The following is an 18,160-nucleotide window of genomic DNA, read 5'->3' as shown; positions in this document are numbered from 1 at the left end:
TAATGGGAGAGACAACACACAAATATATACAAACGAGCTTTATACAGAGTAAATAGGAGGGAAGGCACTGGAATCTTCAACTCCAGGGGTTGAGGAAGGCTTCCTGGACCAGGTAGAATTGTAGCTGACACTTAAAGGAAGTCAGGGAGGTCAGAGGTCAGCGTGGGGGAGGCAGAGCACTCCAGATAAGTTAGATGACCAGAAACTGAGAGATGGAAGAGCCAGGAGTCCTTGTCACTGAATCAAAAAGGATATGGTGGAGAGTAAGGTGTAAGAAGACAGAAAGGTAGGAAGGGTTGAGGCTATGAAGAGCTTTAAACATGAAACTAAATTTTGTATTTGATCCTGAAAGCAATGGGGTTATTTTCGATTGTACCATTTTTTGTTCAAAAAAAAAAGTTCCTCTTCAAAGAATTTATGACCCTTTTTTCTGTTTTCTGTGTTTCTGACACATGTTTATTTCTTTTAGATTTCTTTAATCAAGGGAACTGTTATGAGAGCCTAGACTTGTCTCAGAGTTTGGACAGTTGCCTGGGAGCATCAGCCAAGGAAAGAGGATCAGAGAACAGTCCCTGGCATCTTAATATGGGAGAATCTGGGACATGTATGATCAAGTTAAAAAACCAGAAGTGTCTCCAGGATGGAGAATCCCACCAATTCACAAAAGATCATCTTGTCAGGGGAATGTACCAGAAAATAATTCTTTGGTGAGGCATGTTAGTGTGGAGCCAGTCTGTTTTGCCCAAGAAAGAGCTGCTGTGGGGAAAAGTCTCTATAAGCATAATATACTTGCAAAGAGCCTGAGAAACTTTTCAGACAAAATTCATTGTAACAGATGCTTAGGGAAGAAGCTTCATAAGTGTAACATAGGCAGAAAATTTTTCCTCTACCACTCAGATGCTATAAAATGTCATATAGCTGGTAAAAAGCTCTATGAATATAATGAATGTGGGAAAGCTTTTGATAAAAGATCAAATCTCACTGAATGTCAGCAAATTCATTCTTGAGAAAAACCCACTGAACTCAATAAATGTGAGAAGGAAAGCCTCATTAGACATCAGGAAATTCCTGGTACAGTGAAACTCTTTGAATGTCCTGAATGAAGAAAACCCTTCAATGGCTGGGTGGATCCTAATAGCCATCAGAGAATTCATACTGGAGTGTAACTCTTAGAATGTAATGGATATAGGAAAGCCTTCAGGGAGAAGGATCACCTTAAAAGCAATCAGTCAGCCCTCACTGGAGAAAAATGCTTTTGGTTATAGTGAATGTAGAAACTCGTTCAATAAGAGGCAGAGTCTTGGTAGACATCTGAGAATTCATCCTGGAATGAAACCTTTAGAATGCAATGAATATGGGAAAAACTTTCAGCCTATATCTTCACCTTAGAGTGTATCAGAGAGTTGATACTGGAGAGAAATCTTTCAAATGTAATGAAAGAGGAAATGCCTTCAGGAAGAAGCAAACCCTTATTATCCATCAGAGAATTCATATTGGAATGAACCTTTGAGATGTTGTGAATGTGGAAAAACCTTGAAGGATTACTTGAAAGTTATTGTATCACAGGATATTCATATTGGAAAGAGACTTTAAATTGAAGGAATGTAGGAAAACCTTGAATGAGAAGCAGAATTTTATCAGATAATTCCTAACAGAAGGAAACTCTTTGAAGGTAACAGATGTGGGAAATCTTTCAGACCAAAAGAATACCTTATCAACCATCAGATAACTCATACAGATACAAAAGGCTGTGAATATAATGAATGTTGGATGATCTTCAGCCACCAAGGAAAGCTTAATAAACATTTGAAAACTCATACTGGAAGTAAACCTTTTGAAGGTAATGAATGGCAATCCTTCACTGAAAAGCAATGCCCTTATTAGATACCCAAAAGCTCATAAAGAAGTGAAACCCTGTGAATGTGGCAAAGCATTTGATTGAAAGGTATGACTTTGCAAGACCTCAGAGAACTCATTGTCGAGTGAAACCCTTTGAAACAAGTGATTGTGGGAAAGCCTTCAATGAAAAGTATATCCTTATTAGATGCCAGAGAATTCATACTGGAGTGAAACCATTGGAATGTAAAGCCTTCACTCTGACGTAGTCTATCAACCCATTAGAGAATGTGAGAAAACCTTCAGCCATGGGGAAGACATACCTCAGAAAACTCTTGCTTCAGAGTATCCTATGAATGCAGTGAATATGGGAAAGCCCTCAGGAAAAAGAAAGCCACCAAGCCTTCATTTACGTCATGTGGGAGAGACTTCAATGACAAGTAGTACCTTACTAGACAATATGGAGTTCACATTAGAGAGGAGTCCTTTAAATATATTAAGCATGGGGAAACCATTTTCTCTTGTCTATGGTTTCCCTCCTAAGATACATTGTGAGCCTGGAAGAGATTTGGAGAGCAAATATTTAATGAGATAACTGGCCTTGGCATAAGCCAAAAAGTCTGGAAGCACATCTTCCCAGCCTTAGGGAGACCTACAGTCAGAGTGCTTTACTCACATACTTCTAATGTTTTTAATCACATGGTCTCCCTGAGGCCTGAGCTACTGGGGCAGAGAAGTCAACACTTTCTTCTAGTGTATGTGGGCAGAAATGATGGTGGAGACTTTTAGCCAAATATTTTTATGTCTGATTAAGAGCCATGCTTACTTCTTCACATATGTTTATTATTGGGAAAAGTGGAAATAGCATACCTCCCAACCAAAACATTTCTCAAGTTTAGAGGCTAGTGGGAGGATCTGATCTCAGCTCAGAAAGTGATCATGTATTGGAATTACTTGTAAGAAAATATCTAATGTACAGGCAGCATATAACATAGCAGACCAATATATTAAATATTGGAGAAGTTTAAATGAGTTAAGCAGTAATCAGATAATTCTTGCTTTATGTAACTGAACTGTTTCACAGGCTTCTATGTAAAGTGATTTTTATATAATGTGAACTTGCCCCCACATGTCGGGAAGGGAGAGAGAAAGAAAGGATGTGCCCTTAGAGAGGGGGGCCCAGCACATGGTTCAAAGACACATGGAGGTCAGGGACAAAGCATCAAGAGCAGAAGGAGGAATATGTGGGGCCTGGCTGGAACCAAGAGGAAGAACGTGCAAGGAAGGAGGGGAGACAGACACAGGGCTAGACATGGACACAGACGAGAGAATGGGAGACAGGCAGGGTTGTGACCCCCAGGTTAAGAAATGCTGAAGAGGAGGATGGGGAATAATCCCTTTCCTGCCAAATCCTCCCAGGATTCTGTGACTCTGTAGCATATTTGGGGAATGTAACCAGCCTCCTACTGAAGTCATTTCCCTGCCTTGCTTCAAGACTCAGCTAAAATCCCATCTCTTATAGTAGATCTTACCTGGTGTCACCAACCATAAGTGTCTTCTTAGCCCTTGAAGTTCCCTCATATTGGCTCTGTATAACTGATATATACTGAGTTATTTAAATGTCTCTCAACAAATTAGAACTTGAGCCCGCAGAGAGCAGACTCATTTTGCCTTTCTTTGTATCTCTGGCACTCAGCTTAATGCCTAGGACATAGTAAATATTTAATGAAGACTTATTCACTGACTAACTATGGAGACAGACTCATCCCCAATCCACTAAGCATTTGCTCATGAAGCAAAAATAGAAAATGATCCTCAGTCCTGAAGGGCTTCCTTCCCTTTTGAAGTGAAGGTGGCAGGATTATGGGAAAGAGAGCCAAAGACCCAGAGTTTGTATAAAATCAACCAAGTTCACTTTGTTGTTACTCCAAATGTGAGGTTTTCCTCCAGTCACCAGAGAGGACACATATAAGACAACTAAATCACACCAACCTTGGCATTCTAAATAGAAACAAAATGAGAAGAAAGAAGGCAGTTACAGCAAACTAGGATGGCTCAGAGACTCTCCTTGGAGGATCAAGTCATGGAAATGACAGGATTGCTTTTCCCATATGCTCAGACAAAAATCTCTCACTTCTTGGGATGTCTCATTGTAGCACTTAAGTGCATTTTTTTCATTTTGATATCTTCTGTTTTCATATCTCCTGCTTTTCCCAATATATCCTTCTCCTCTACCTAGAGAGCCATACTCCACAGCCCAAAAGGTCATTAAAAAATGAAGCAATATGTGCCCCCCCAAAGCAACGTTCTCTGCAGTGTTCCACACCTTGCTACAGTCCCTCATCTCCAAGAAGTGGGGAAAGGTACCTTTTCACATTATTTCTCTTAGGCCTGTGTTTAATCATCATCATTTTAAAGATACTTTATTAACATCTTTTAACATTACTTACATTTCCTATTGTAACTCTGCCTCTGCCCTTTCCCTATTAATGATCCCCTATAACAATTTTTTAAATCAACAAAACCATACACTATCACAAAAATCTGACTATATATGTATTTAGATACATGTGTGTGTGTTGTTAAGTCATGTCCTACTTAAATACAGCATATAGACATATAGATACCATATAGACAAGAAAATAACATTAATACATAAGCACGAAATGACAGCATCTAAGTACTTGGGGGACCATCGCTCATACAAAACTGACTCAAATTTTGCAGACTATATGGCAAGAGGAGGTCATCCTCCAGGAGTTCAAGGATTCCTCCATCGTCCATCTCTATAAGGGTAAAGGGAATAGATTGTCCTGTGACAATCACAGGGGGATCTCTCTCTTAGTCATTGCAGGCAAAATTCTTCTAGAGTCCTCCTCAATAGGCTGATCCTTCACCTGGAAGATGGCCATATACCTGAGAGCCAGTGTGGCTTCAGAAAAGGCTGAGGAACAGTCGATATGGTGTTTCCTGCCCAACAACTCCAAGAGAAATGCCTGGAGCAGAACACAGGTTTGCACACAATGTTTGTAGATCTGACCAAGGCCTTTGACACTGTTAATCATGAGGGCTGATGAAAAATCATGTCAAAATTTGGTTGCCCGGAGTTCATAAGCATTGTACGTCAATTTCATGATGACATGTTTGTCTGGGTTCTGGATAATGGACAAAGCTCTTGTGCCTTCCCAGTCACCAATGGAGTGAAAGAAGGCTGTGTGCTTGCTGCCATGCTTTTAAGCATGATGTTTTCAGCCACATTGACAAATATTTTCAATGAGGATGAACACGGCATCAAGGTCAACTACTGTAATGATGGCAAGTTCTTCAATTTGAAAAGGCTACAAGCCAAGACCAAAGTGCAGGGAGTATTGGTGCATGATTTTCTGTTTGCAAATGATTGTGCACTCAATGCAGCCTGTGAAGCTGAAATGCAACAAAGTATGGATCAATTCTCTTCTGCCTGTGCTAAATTTAACCTAATAATTAACACCAAGAAAACACAGGTGCTGTATCAGCCACCACCACACCATCTACACATGGAACCATTAGTTACAACAAACTGAGAAGTTTTGAATGCTGTGGATAAGTTCACTTACCATGGTAGTGTACTTTCCAGGGATGTACACGTTGACAATGAGGTTGATGCATGCATTGCCAGGGTTAGCTCAGTGTTTGGAATGCTATGAAGAAAAGTTTGGGAGAGAAGAGGTATTAGACTACCAAACTGAAGGTCTACAGAGCCATTGTGCTGAACTCAATGTTATATGCTTCTGAAACATGGACAGTGTACCAGCGCCATGCCAGGAAACTGAATCACTTCCATTTGAACTCTCTTAGGAAGATACTGAGGTTCACCTGGCAGGATAAGGTACCAGACATTGAAGTCCGTCCTTGAGCTGAACTGCCAAGTATTCAAATTATGCTTCAGAGAGTGCAACTCCCATGGACTGGCCACTTTGTTCAAATGCAAAATGTATGCTTGCCAAAAACACTATTTTATAGAGAACTCACATGAGGCAGGCAATCACATGGTGGTCAGAAGAAACAATACAATGACATTCTCATGGTCTCTCTTAAGAACTTTGGATTTGAGTGTGCAACATGGGAGACACTGGCACAGGACCACTCAATGTGGTGTGCCCACATCCGAAAGGGTGCTGTGCTCTTTGAGCAAAGCAGAATTGAGATAGCACAAAGTGAATGTAGGATGCACAGATTTGGAGTATCTGCCCCAAATGTTCACATGGACTATCTGTGCCCAACCTATGGTAGAGCATTCTGAGCTCGCATTGGTCTGATCAGTCACAGTCTGACATGCTGAAACTTCACTTTACCATGGTGATGTCATTTTGGTCCTCTTTGAAGATGAGGACAACAACCAACCAACCAGCCTGCCAGCCAGCTGCCCAGAATGAATCTTAGATATGACTGAAAAGACACAATAACTGTGTATGTGTATGTACATACATATATGTATGGTTATGTACCCACACAAATATACATACACACAATATATCTATAAATTGTTAACATCAAACTTTTATGTTTTCAATTAATGTATCAACATTTATTAAGTGCCTACTATGTGGCAAGCACCATGCTAAGGCCTGGGCCCTGACCTTAAAGGGCTTATAATCTAATGGGAGAGACAACACACAAATATATACAAATGAGCTTTGTACAGAAGAAGTAGGAGGGAAGGGCACTGAAATCTTCAATTCCAGGGGTTTAGGAAGGCTTCCTGTACGAGGTACAACTGTAGTTGAAAGTTAAAGGAAGCCAGGGAGGTCAGTGGTCAGCATGGGGGAGCACTCAGGATAAGGGAGACTACCAGAAACTGAGAGGTAGTACAGCCAGGAGGCCCATGTCACTGAATCAAAGAGGATAGCATCGAAAGAATAAGATGTAGCAACACGGTAAAGGTAGGAGGTGTTGAAGAGCTTTAAACATGAAACTGAATTTTATGTTTGATCCTGAAGGCAATAGGGATATTCTCGATTATAGCATTTTTTGTTTAAAAAAATCTAGTCTCTCCTCAAAGAATTTATGACACATTTTTCTGTTTTCTGTGTTTCACACACATATTCATTTCTTTTAGATTTGTTTAATCAAAGGAGCAAGTGTGAGAGCCAAGACTTGGCTCAGAGTGAGAGTACTTGCCTGGGAGCATCAGCCAAGGAAAGAAGACCACAGAACAGTCCCTGGCATCTTAATATAGGAGAATCTGGGACATGTATGATCAAGTTAAAAAGCCAGAAGGGGCCCCAGGATGGAGAATCCCACCAATTAACAGTCACTCACAAAAGATCATCTTGTCAGGGGAATGTACCAGAAAATAATTCTTTGGTGAGACATGTTAGTCTGAAGCCCGTCTGTTTTGCCCAAGAAAGAGCTGCTGTGGGGAAAATCTCCATAAGTATAATATACTTGCAAAGAGCTTGAAAAACTTTTCAGACAAAATTCATTCTAACAGATGCTTAGGGAAGAAGCTTCATAAGTGTAACATAGGCAGGAAATTTTTCATCTATCACTTAGATGCCATTAAATGTCATATAGGTGATCAAAAGCTCTATGCATGTAACGAAGGTGGGAAAGCTTTTGACAAAAGATCAAATCTCACTGAATATATGCAAATTCATTTTAGAAAAAAACCCACTGAACTCAGTAAATGTGAGAAAGAAAGCCTTTTTAGACATCAGGAAATTCCTGCTACAGTGAAACTCTTTGAATATAAAGAATGCAGGAAATCCTTTAGGGAGAAGAGATATCTTAAAAGCCATCAAAGGACTCATACTGGAGAGAAACCTTTTGAATGTAGTGAATGTGGGAAAGCTTTCAGTGTCAGCCAGAACCTTCCTAGACATCAGAGAATTCATATTGGCCTGAAACCCTTTCAGTGTAATGAATGTGGGAAAGCCATCAGGATGAAGGATCATCCTAAAATGCATCAGAGAACTCATACAGGGGAGAAACCTTTTGAATGTAATAAATGTGAGAAAGCCTTCAGCCATAGGGGGAGCCTGAGGAGGCATCAGAGAATCCATACTACAGTGAAACCCTTTGAATGTCCTGAATGAAGACAAGCCTTCAATGGCAGGCTGGATCCTAATAGCCATCAGAGAATTCATACTGGAGTGTAACTCTTCGAATGTGATGAATACAGGAAAGCCTTCAGGGAGAAGGATCACCTTAAAAGCGATCAGACAACCCTTACTGGAGAAAAATGCTTTTGAATATAGTGAATGTAGAAACTAGTTCAATAAGAGGCAGAGTCTTTTTTTTTTCTTTCTTTCTTTCTTTATTTAACTTTTTTTTTTTTCAAAACACAAATTGTATTAATCTTTTGTTTTTACATCACCTTCACTGCATCTCTCCCAGTCTCCCATTTAGAAAGCCAGTTCTTATAGCAAATTTTTTTTTTTAATTTAACTTTTAACATTTATTTTCACAAAATTTTGGGTTACAAATTTTCTCCCCTTTTATCCCTTCCCCCCCCAAACCCAAGCATTCTAATTGCCCCTGTGACCAATCTGCTCTCTCCTCTATCCTTCCTCCCTGCCCTTGTCTCCGTCTTCTCTTTTGTCCTGTAGGGCCAGATAGCTTTCTTGACCCCTTAACCTGTATTTCTTATTTCCCAGTGGTAAGAACATTACATTTGATCCTAACACTTTGAGTTCCAACTTCTTTAGCTCCCTCCCTCCCCACCCCTTCCCTTTGGAAGGCAAGCAATTCAATATAGGCCAAATCTGTGTAGTTTTGCAAATGATTTCCATACTAGTTGTGTTGTATAGGACTAATTATATTTCCCTCCATCCTATCCTGACCCCCATTACTTCTATTCTCTTATGATCCTTTCCCTCCCCATGAGTGTCGACCTCGGATTGCATTCTCCTCCCCATGCCCTCCCCTCCATCCTCCCCCCCACCCTGCTTGTGCCCCTGTCCCCCACTCTCCTGTATTATGAGATAGGTTTTCCTATCAAAATGAGTGTGCATTTTATTCCTTTTTTTAGTGGAATGTGATGAGAGTAAAGTTCATGTTTTTCTCTCACCTTCCCTCTTTATCCCTCCACTAATAAGTCTTTTGCTTGCCTCTTTTATGAGAGATAATTTGCCCCATTCAACTTCTCCCTTTCTCCTCCCAATATTTCTCTCTCACTGCTTGATTTCATTTTTTTTTAAGATATGATCCCATCCTCTTCAATTCACTCTGTGCACTCTGTCTCTATGTATGTGTGCGTGTGTGCGTGTGTGTGTATGTGTACTCCCACCCAGTACCCAGATACTGAAATGTTTCAAGAGTTACAAATATTGTCTTTCCATGTAGGAATGTAAACAGTTCAACTTTAGTAAGTCCCTTATGACTTCTCTTTGCTGTTCACCTTTTCATGGTTCTCTTCATTCTTGTGTTAGAAAGTCAAATTTTCTTTTCAGCTCTGGTCTTTTCATCAAGAAAATTGGAAAATCCTCTATTTCATTGAAAGACCATTTTTTCTCCTGAAGTATTATACTCAGTTTTACTGGGTAGGTGATTCTTGGTTTTAGTCCTAGTTCCTTTGACTTCTGGAATATCCTATTCCATTCCCTTCGATCCCTTAATGTAGAGGCTGCTAGATCTTGTGTTATCCTGATTGTATTTCCACAATACTTGAATTGTTTCTTTCTAGCTGCTTGCAATATTTTCTCCTTGACCTGGGAACTCTGGAATTTGGCCACAATGTTCCTAGGAGTTTCTCTTTTTGGATCTCTTTCAGGTGGCGATCTGTGGATTCCTTGAATACTTATTTTGCCCTCTGGTTCTAGAATCTCAGGGCAGTTTTCCTTGATAATTTCATGAAAGATGATGTCTAGGCTCTTTTTTTGATCATGGCTTTCAGGTAGTCCCATAATTTTTAAATTGTCTCTCCTGGATCTATTCTCCAGGTCAGTTGTTTTTCCAATGAGATATTTCACATTATCTTCCATTTTTTCATTCTTTTGGTTTTGTTTTGTGATTTCTTGGTTTCTCATAAAGTCATTAGCCTCCATCTATTCCATTCTAATTTTGAAAGAACTATTTTCTTCAGTGAGCTTTTGAATCTCCTTTTCCATTTGGCTAATTCTGCTTTTGAAAGCATTCTTCTTCTCATTGGCTTTTTGAACCTCTTTTGCCAATTGAGTTAGCCTATTTTTCAAGGTGTTATTTTCTTCAGCATTTTTTTGGGTCTCCTTTAGCAGGGTGTTTACTTGTTATTCATGCTTTACTTGCATGTCACTCATTTCTCTTCCCAGTTTTTCCTTCACCTCTCTAACTTGATTTTCAAAATCCTTTTTGAGCTCTTCCATGGCCTGAGCCCATTGAGTGGGCTGGGATACAGAAGCCTTGACTTCTGTGTCTTTCCCTGATGGTAAGCATTGTTCTTTCTCATCAGAAAGGAAGGGCAGAAATGCCTGTTCACCACGAAAGTAACCTTCTATAGTCTTATTTTTTTTTCCCTTTTCTAGGCATTTTCCCAGCCAGTGACTTGACTTCTGAATATTCTCTTCACACCCACTTTGCCTCCAGGTCTGCCCAGCCAGCACTTGGGGTCTGAGATTCAAATGCTGCTTCCCAGCCTCAGGGCTTTGGGCAGGGGCGGGGCTGCTATTCAGTATGAGATCAAGTTCAGGTGCTCAGGTGGGGGCAGGGCCACCTCACAGGCTCAGTTCCCTCAGGGGGTTTATGCATAGACCTTCAACAATGGATCCGGGCTCCTGCCTGCTTGGGGAGCCCTGGTCTGCTGCCACCTCCACTGCTGCCTCCCGAGGGGGCCTGAGTTATGGGGGCACCCCACTCCCCTCTCGACCCACCAAAGAGACCCTCTCACCGACCCTTGTCACCTGTGGGTGGGGGGACCCGCGGGGCCACTGGAGATTCCATCCCTGAAGCCTGCTTGGATCCGCTCCTTTCAGCGCTGTGCCGCCGAGGCAGGGTTGGGCTCTGCTCCGGGTCCGGGGCGCGAGGAACCTTTTGAGAGAGGTTTTCAGGCTCTCTGGAGCAGAAATCTCCTCCGCTCTGTTGTTCTGTGGCTTCTGCTGCTCCAGAATTCGCCAGGAGTTCTTTTTTTTACAGATATTTTATGGGCAGTGGGTTCAGAGCTAGCGTATGTGCGTCTTTCTACTCCGCCATCTTGGCTCCACCCCCCAAGGCAGAGTCTTGGTAGACATCTGAGAATTCATCCTGGAATGAAACCTTTTGAATGTAAGGAATGTGGGAAAAACCTTCAGCTTGTATCTTCACCCTAGAGTGCATCAGAGAATTCATACTGAAGAGAAATTTTTCAAATGTAATAAATGGGGAAATGTCTTCAGGGAGAAGCAAATCCTTATTATCCATCAGAGAATTCATGTTGGAATGAATTTTTGGGATGTTGTGAATGTGCAAAAACCTTAAAGCTGAAGGATAAAACTCATAGGGTCACAGGATACTCATATTGGAAAGAAACTTTTTAAACTGAAGGAATGTAGGAAAACTTTGAATGACAAGCAGAATTTTATCAGATAATTCCTAATGGAAGTAAAGTCTTTGAATGTAATAGATGTGGGAAATATTTCAGACCAAAAGAATATCTTATCAACTATAAGAGAACTCATACAGATACAAAAGGCTGTGAATATAATGAATGCTGGATCATTTTCAGCCACCAAGGAAGGCTTAGTAAACATTTGAAAACTCATGCTGGATGTAACCCTTTTAAATGTAATGAATGGCAGTCCTTCACTGAAAAGCAGTGCCCTTATTACATATCCAAAAGCTTATAAAGGAGTGAAACCTTGTGAATGTGGCAAAGCCTTTGATTGAAATGTATGACTTTACAAGACATCAGAAAAGTCATTGTTGAGTGAAACCCTTTGAAACAAGTGATTGTGGGAAAGCCTTCAATGAAAAGTATATCCTTATTAGATACCAGAGAATTCATACTGGAGTGAAACTATTTGAATGTAAAACCTTCACTCTGAGGTAGTCTCTCAACCCATTAGAGAATGTGAGAAAACCTTCAGTCATGGGAAAACATACTTCAGGAAACTCTTGCTGCAGAGATATCCTATGAATATAGTGAATATGGGAAAGCCCTCAGGAAAAAGAAAGCCACCAAGCCTTCATTTACCTCATGTGGGAGAGACTTCAATGACAAGTAGTACCGTATGGGATGGCAAGACCCCTACTCAAATTGACTACTCAGAGGCATCTCAAGGTAAAAACATAAAATCTCCTTTATTGGGTCCTCGCGAAAGACCAGGTGGTCCCTTCACCAGTAAAGCTGGAGTAGGGAGGCGGCTTACAGAAGCAGAATGGCATTTTTATATAGACCCTGACGCAAAAATCCCCCTCCCACCACTGACCATTATTCTCTTTGGCTGAGAAGCAAGCTCTTACATTCTAGGTGCAAAATCTAACCAATCCCTTTTGAAACTCGGTTCAAATTTCCCACTCCTGGACGTTACAAAGCCCGCGAATATACACGTCATTAGGCATTGAGGAGTTAGTGAATCATTGATCCTAAAGCAATACATAGCCTTATATGGAAATCACCCGACTCTGGAGGAATGGACACCTGGGTCCAAGGTCTCCTCCATTCCAGGTAGAAGGCTCCCCATTCCTGAGAAGTCTTCATTAAATCTGTTCCCATTCGGTACCTTACTAGACATTATAGAGTTCACATTGGAGAGGAGTGCTTTAACTATACTAAACATGGGGAAACCATTTTCTCTTGTCTATGGTTTCCCTCCAAAGATACATTGTGAGCCTGGAAGAGATTTTGAGAGCAAATATTTCATGAGATAATTGGCTTTGGCATAAGCCAAAAAGTCTGGAAGCACATCATCCTAGCCTTAGGGAGACCTACAGTCAGAGTGCTTTACTCACATGCTTCTAATGTTTTTAATCACATGGTCTCCCTGAGGCCTGAGCTACTGGGGTAAAGAAGTCAACACTTTCTCCTAGTGTATGTGGGCAGAAATGATGCTAGAGACTTTTAGCCAAATGTTTTTATGTCTGATTAAGAGCCATGCTTACTTCTTCACATATGTTTATTATTGGGAAAAGTAGAAATAGCATACCTCCCAACCAAAACATTTCTCAAGTGAAAGGCTGGTGGGAGAATGTGTTCTCTGCTCAGAAAAATTTTCATGGATGTAAATGTTCATGTATTGGAATTACATGAAAGAAAAAATCTAATGTACAGGCAGCATGCAGCATAGCAGAGCCATATAGTTTAAATATGGGAGAAGTTTAAGTAAGTTAAGCAATAATCATATAGTTGTTGCTTTATGTAAGTGAACTGTTCCACAGGCTTCTATGTAAAGTGATTTTTATATAATGTAGACTTGCCTGCAGATGTTGGGGAGGGAGAAAGGAAGAGAGGGTAGCCCAGCACATGGTTCAAAGACACATGGAGGTCAGGGACAAAGCATCAAGAGCAGAAGGAGGAATATGTGGGGTCTGGCTGGAACTAAGAGGAAGAACGTACAAGGAGGGAGGGGAGACAGACACAGGGCTAGACATGGATACAGACGAGAGAATGAGAGACAGTCAGGGTTCAGGGACAGATACCCTGCACCTAAGCCAGGGCAGATGGAAGACAGACAAATAGACTGGACACTTCGGCAAGTATGTACAGCAGGGCAAAGATCTCTCTTAGCATCAGAGGTCTCAGACCAAGCCCCCAACCCCACATCTGTTCTGCTTTCACTTGGAGGGTTTTCTTAAAGTTTGGAGTTGTTTGGGGGGAGGGGTAGGTGGGGAGGCCACAGAGTGCCAAGTGGATTGTCAGGAGCAGAGCATGAGAGAACACAGTACTACACAGTAAAATTAACATAGGGTGTTTTTTTTTTAGAATGGTTATTTCTTTCAGAATTCTTACATAAAGTCGAATTTGTATAACTTCAGTTTATGTAAAGCAAGATCTGACTGTGCTATATACCGTGTACTTTAAATACTGGGCTAGTCCATCAGGTCTCACCGTAATCCCAGGCATGGGGAGACAATGGGCCCCCAAAGATGGTAATACAAAGCAAGCACCTGTTACCCACAAGCAGAGGAGTCAGAGTCCCTGGTGAGCAGAGGACAAGAGGATGGGAAATCCAGCAGATTGAACTCCAAGAAGAGCCCATTCAGCAAGGGCTCATGGTAACTTTGAACTGGACAGTGTGTGCAGTGATGATCCTCAGAGTGATGCTGACGGGGAGGACAATACCTCAAAAGTGACCTTATTCTAGAGAAGGGCTTCTTAAACTTTTTCTACTCTTGACCCCTTCAGCACTTCTTAAATAGGGTAGTGACCTTAGGGTCATGACCCCCAGTTTAAGAAATGCTGAAGAGGAGAATGGGGAATAATTCCTTTCCTGCCAAATCCTCCAAGGATTCTGTGACTCTGTAGCATATTTGGGGAATGTAACCAGCCTCCTACTGAAGTCATTTCCCTGCCTTGCTTCAAGACTCAGCTAAAATCCCATCTCTTATAGTAGATCTTACCTGGTGTTCCCAACCATAAGTGTCTTCTTAGCCCTTGAAGTTCCCTCATATTGGCTCTGTATAACTGATATGTACTGAGTTATTTAAATGCCTCTCATCAAATTAGAATTTGAGCCCGCAGAGAGCAGAGACTCATTTTGCCTTTCTTTGTATCTCTAGCACTCAGCATAATGCCTAGGACATAGTAAATATTTAATGAAGACTTATTCACTGACTAACTATGGAGACAGACTCATCCCCAATCCACTAACCATTTAGCGATGAAGCAAAAATAGAAAATGATCCTCAGTCCTGAAGGGCTCCCTTCCCTTTTGAAGTGAAGGTGGCAGGATTATGGGAAAGAGAGCCAAAGACCCAGAGTTTGTATAAAATCAACCAAGTTCACTTTGTTGTTACTCCAAATGTGAGATTTCCATCCAGTCACCAGAGAGGACACATATAAGACAACTAAATCACACCAACCTTGGCATTCTAAATAGAAACAAAATGAGAAGAAAGAAGGCAGTTACAGCAAATTAGGATGGCTCAGAGACTCTCCTTGGAGGATCAAGTCATGGAAATGACAGGATTGCTTTTCCCATGTGCTCAGAGACACAAATATTGCACTTCTTGGGAAATCTCATCTTAGTGCTTATGTGCATTTTTAAATTTTGATATCTTCTGTTTTTATATCCCCTGCTTTTCCCAATATATCCTTCTTCTCTACCTAGAGAGCCATACTCCACAGCAAAAAGTTGATTAAAAAATGAAGCAATATGTGCCCCCCCAAAGCAATGTTCTCTGCAGTGTTCCATACCTAGCTACAGTCCCTCATCTCCAAGGAAGTGGGGAAAGGTACCTTTTCACATCATTTCTCTTAGGCCCATGTTTAATCATCATCATTTTAAAGATATTTTATTAATATCTTTGTAATTCTACCTCTGCCCTTTCCATGTTAATGATCCCCTGTAACAATTTTTTTAATTCAGCAAAACCATTCAATATAGCAAAAACCTGACTATATATATAATATATATTATATGTACACACATAGGTACATGTGTATATACATGTGTGTTGTTCAGTCACGTCCTACGTAAATGCACCTTATAGACAACAAAATAATTTTTTTCTTTAAAATTGTTTATTTCATTTTTTACACACGTCAAATGAAAGCATAATAGGCCGCAGAGCATGTTCTTCCACCAAAAAATTATTTATACTCAATTTTTTCCAAGCTAGAAATACAAACTTGAAGAGTTAGTGGCATATCCCATTTGTAATAATTTCTCTGCAGCAATCAATTTTCTTATATGTTTGGAAGATACTGAAGAAAAATATTGTCTTGTAAGTCTTTTCATTTTGTTTAAGTCCCATCTACTAGTAGTTCAAGTAGTGATGGGAGAAGCCTGGCATCCTGGAAGGCCTGATGAACACATTAAAATCAAGCAGCTTGTCTGTATTCTAAAAATCCTCTTAAACCCAGTCAAATGATGCTCATATTGTGGAGCTCAACATCCTTCCAATGGAAATGTCAAACATCTGTTAGGACAGTTTCACACCAATTTTGTTCTGTCCTTTCTTCATTAGTCGTTGTGCTTCCTTTTCCATTTTCTTCCTTTTCTTTTCTCTGTCGGCTATTTTCTGCTGGCTCAGAACTTCATCTACGTGCCAGATTGCATCATCTTCTTCTTCCCACGCATTGGTATTCTCCTGCCAGGTATCCAAATCACCCAATTCAGGAGATTGGTGAATAAAAGGAGTATCTTGTGTAGTTGCTAATTTACTAGAGAAACCTGTAGTACCAACTGTGATGCCAAAATTTAATGGTTCTCTCTTCTTAAGAACAATTTTCTGTGTTTTCCTTAGAGTTGGTCCCCTGTCTTTAAAACAGCCAGGTTCCAACTGTTCCACTGTACTTAGTTGTCCTGTTCCATTTCCATTCCCTCCTTCACTCTTTATACTTGTGGGTGCGTATTCATCCCAGGAGCTCCAGTCTTCAACTTCTGACTGCTTAGAAACTGGCAAATAATCCAATGTGGTTGGCAAAATTATTTGATCTCCACTTAATTTCCGTCCTAGGCCCTACCTGCATGTTAATGAATGAGAGCACTATGACTAGGAAGGTACAAACTTTAAACAACCAGAACTGTGTGATAGCCATGATGGGAAGCTGAACCTGGCCCTCCCCCTCCCTGCCAGCCTGGAGGAGGCTCCTTACTCAGGGGCTCATTCAAAGCCACTTGTGGGCTCGCCGCCATTGTCTCCACCAAGTCGCTGCCATGGCCCTCCACTTCCTCCCGCCTCTCCCCCTTCCTCCAACAAAATAATATTAATACATAAGCATGAAATAACAGAATTTAAGCACTTGAGAAGTCAACAAACCTTTATTAGATACCTGCTATGTGTCAGGCACTGTTAAGCCCTGGTTATACAAAGAATGGCAAAAGACAGTTCCTGCCCCTGAAGTGCTCACAATCCAATGAGGGAGAAAACATGAAAACTGTGTACAGAAGAGATATAGACAGGACAGATGGTGGGTAGTCTCAGAGTGAAGGCACTAAGAGTAAGTAAGACTGGGAAAGGCTTTCTATGGACGGTAGGAGTTTAGTTGAGGCTTGAGGGAAGCCAGGAGGTAAAGGAAAGGAGGGAAAGTGTTCAAAGCCTGAGCAACAGCCAGTAAAAATGCACAGCTGGAAGTACCAGGAAAATATTTAAGTGAATTCTACAAAACGTTAAAATAATTCTCTCACATGAACTTTGAAATCAAAGAAGGAAGTAAACCTACTAAATTCTACAATATAAATATAGTCTAAACTAAAGCACTGAGAGATATGCAGATAGATATATACAGTAGATACAGAAAACCTTTTGAAAAAATGTCATCCATTTTGTGTAAGAAAAACACTAAAATTCTTAGGTAAAAAAGTGAGCCTTTCTTTAGTCTGTTGTACCTATCAGAACCCAAAAATCAGCATAATGAGCAATGGAGAAAGGCCTTCCCAGTTAGATTAAGTGGAAATCAAGGATTCTCACCAGTATTGTGTGATATATGGCTAGAAATGTTAGCTATAACAACAAGAAAAGAGAAACTGAGGGAATAAGAAGAGGGAAAATAGGAAACAATAATCACTTTTTGCACATACTATGATGGTCTCCATAGAGGACTGTAATTAAAAACAACTAAAACTGGATTGAAATAACTTCAGCCAAATAACAACATATAAAATAAGCTACATAAACCCTTAGCTTTTTCATGTTTTACCCAAAATATGTGTAAAATATTTGATAGTCTACCTACCAGGACTCACAGATGAACCTAGTGAATACTAAGACAAAATACTCTACAAAGATACAGACCTAAATAATCAGAGAAATAATTGCTCCTGGGTTGACTGAGACAATATAACAAAAATGACAATACATTTTTACATACAATACAATGCCACAAAGCATTAATCTTCAAAATATATTTTATACTGGGTAAGCTGCTTGACCATGTTTGCCCCAGTTTCTTCATCTGTAAAAATGAGCTGGAGAAGGAAATGGCAAACCACTCCAGTATCTTTGCTAAGAAAACCCAAATGGTGTCACAAATAGCACAACTGGCTGAATATTAAAGGATCAGAGGACTTGGAATGTGATATTTTGGAGGACAAAGGAGCTAGGGTTACAGCCAAGAATCACCTAACCAGAAAAACTGAGTATAATCCTCTGGAGGAAAACAAAATGACATTTAATGAAATAGAGGGTTTTCAAGCATTCCTGATGAAAAGACCAGAGCTGAATATAAAATTAGACTTTCAAATATAAGACTTGTGAAAAGGATAAACCTGTAAACAGGAAAGAGAAA

General features: G+C 40.4%; 1 protein-coding gene and 2 pseudogenes across 1 annotated transcript; 2 read left to right on the top strand and 1 right to left on the bottom strand.

Annotated features, from left to right (window-relative positions):
• The first annotated feature begins 417 nt into the window (after positions 1 to 417).
• Positions 418 to 6,339, top strand: LOC140507381 (uncharacterized; annotated as a pseudogene).
• LOC140507380 (uncharacterized) lies at positions 1,771 to 8,227 on the top strand. The gene is given in 3 exon segments (XM_072615482.1): positions 1,771 to 1,840; positions 6,935 to 7,240; positions 7,243 to 8,227. Coding segments are annotated over 3 exon segments (1,047 nt in total). The 3' UTR covers positions 7,914 to 8,227.
• Positions 8,228 to 15,477: 7,250 nt separating this feature from the next.
• On the bottom strand, positions 15,478 to 16,471 carry LOC140508317 (receptor-binding cancer antigen expressed on SiSo cells pseudogene; annotated as a pseudogene).
• Positions 16,472 to 18,160: the final 1,689 nt, after the last annotated feature.

The sequence above is a fragment of the Notamacropus eugenii genome, chromosome 5 (assembly GCF_028372415.1).
Source record: "Notamacropus eugenii isolate mMacEug1 chromosome 5, mMacEug1.pri_v2, whole genome shotgun sequence".
NCBI classification, from domain to species: domain Eukaryota; kingdom Metazoa; phylum Chordata; class Mammalia; order Diprotodontia; family Macropodidae; genus Notamacropus; species Notamacropus eugenii.
Note: the sequence above shows the minus strand (reverse complement) of the source record. Positions and strands in the feature narration are given on the sequence as shown.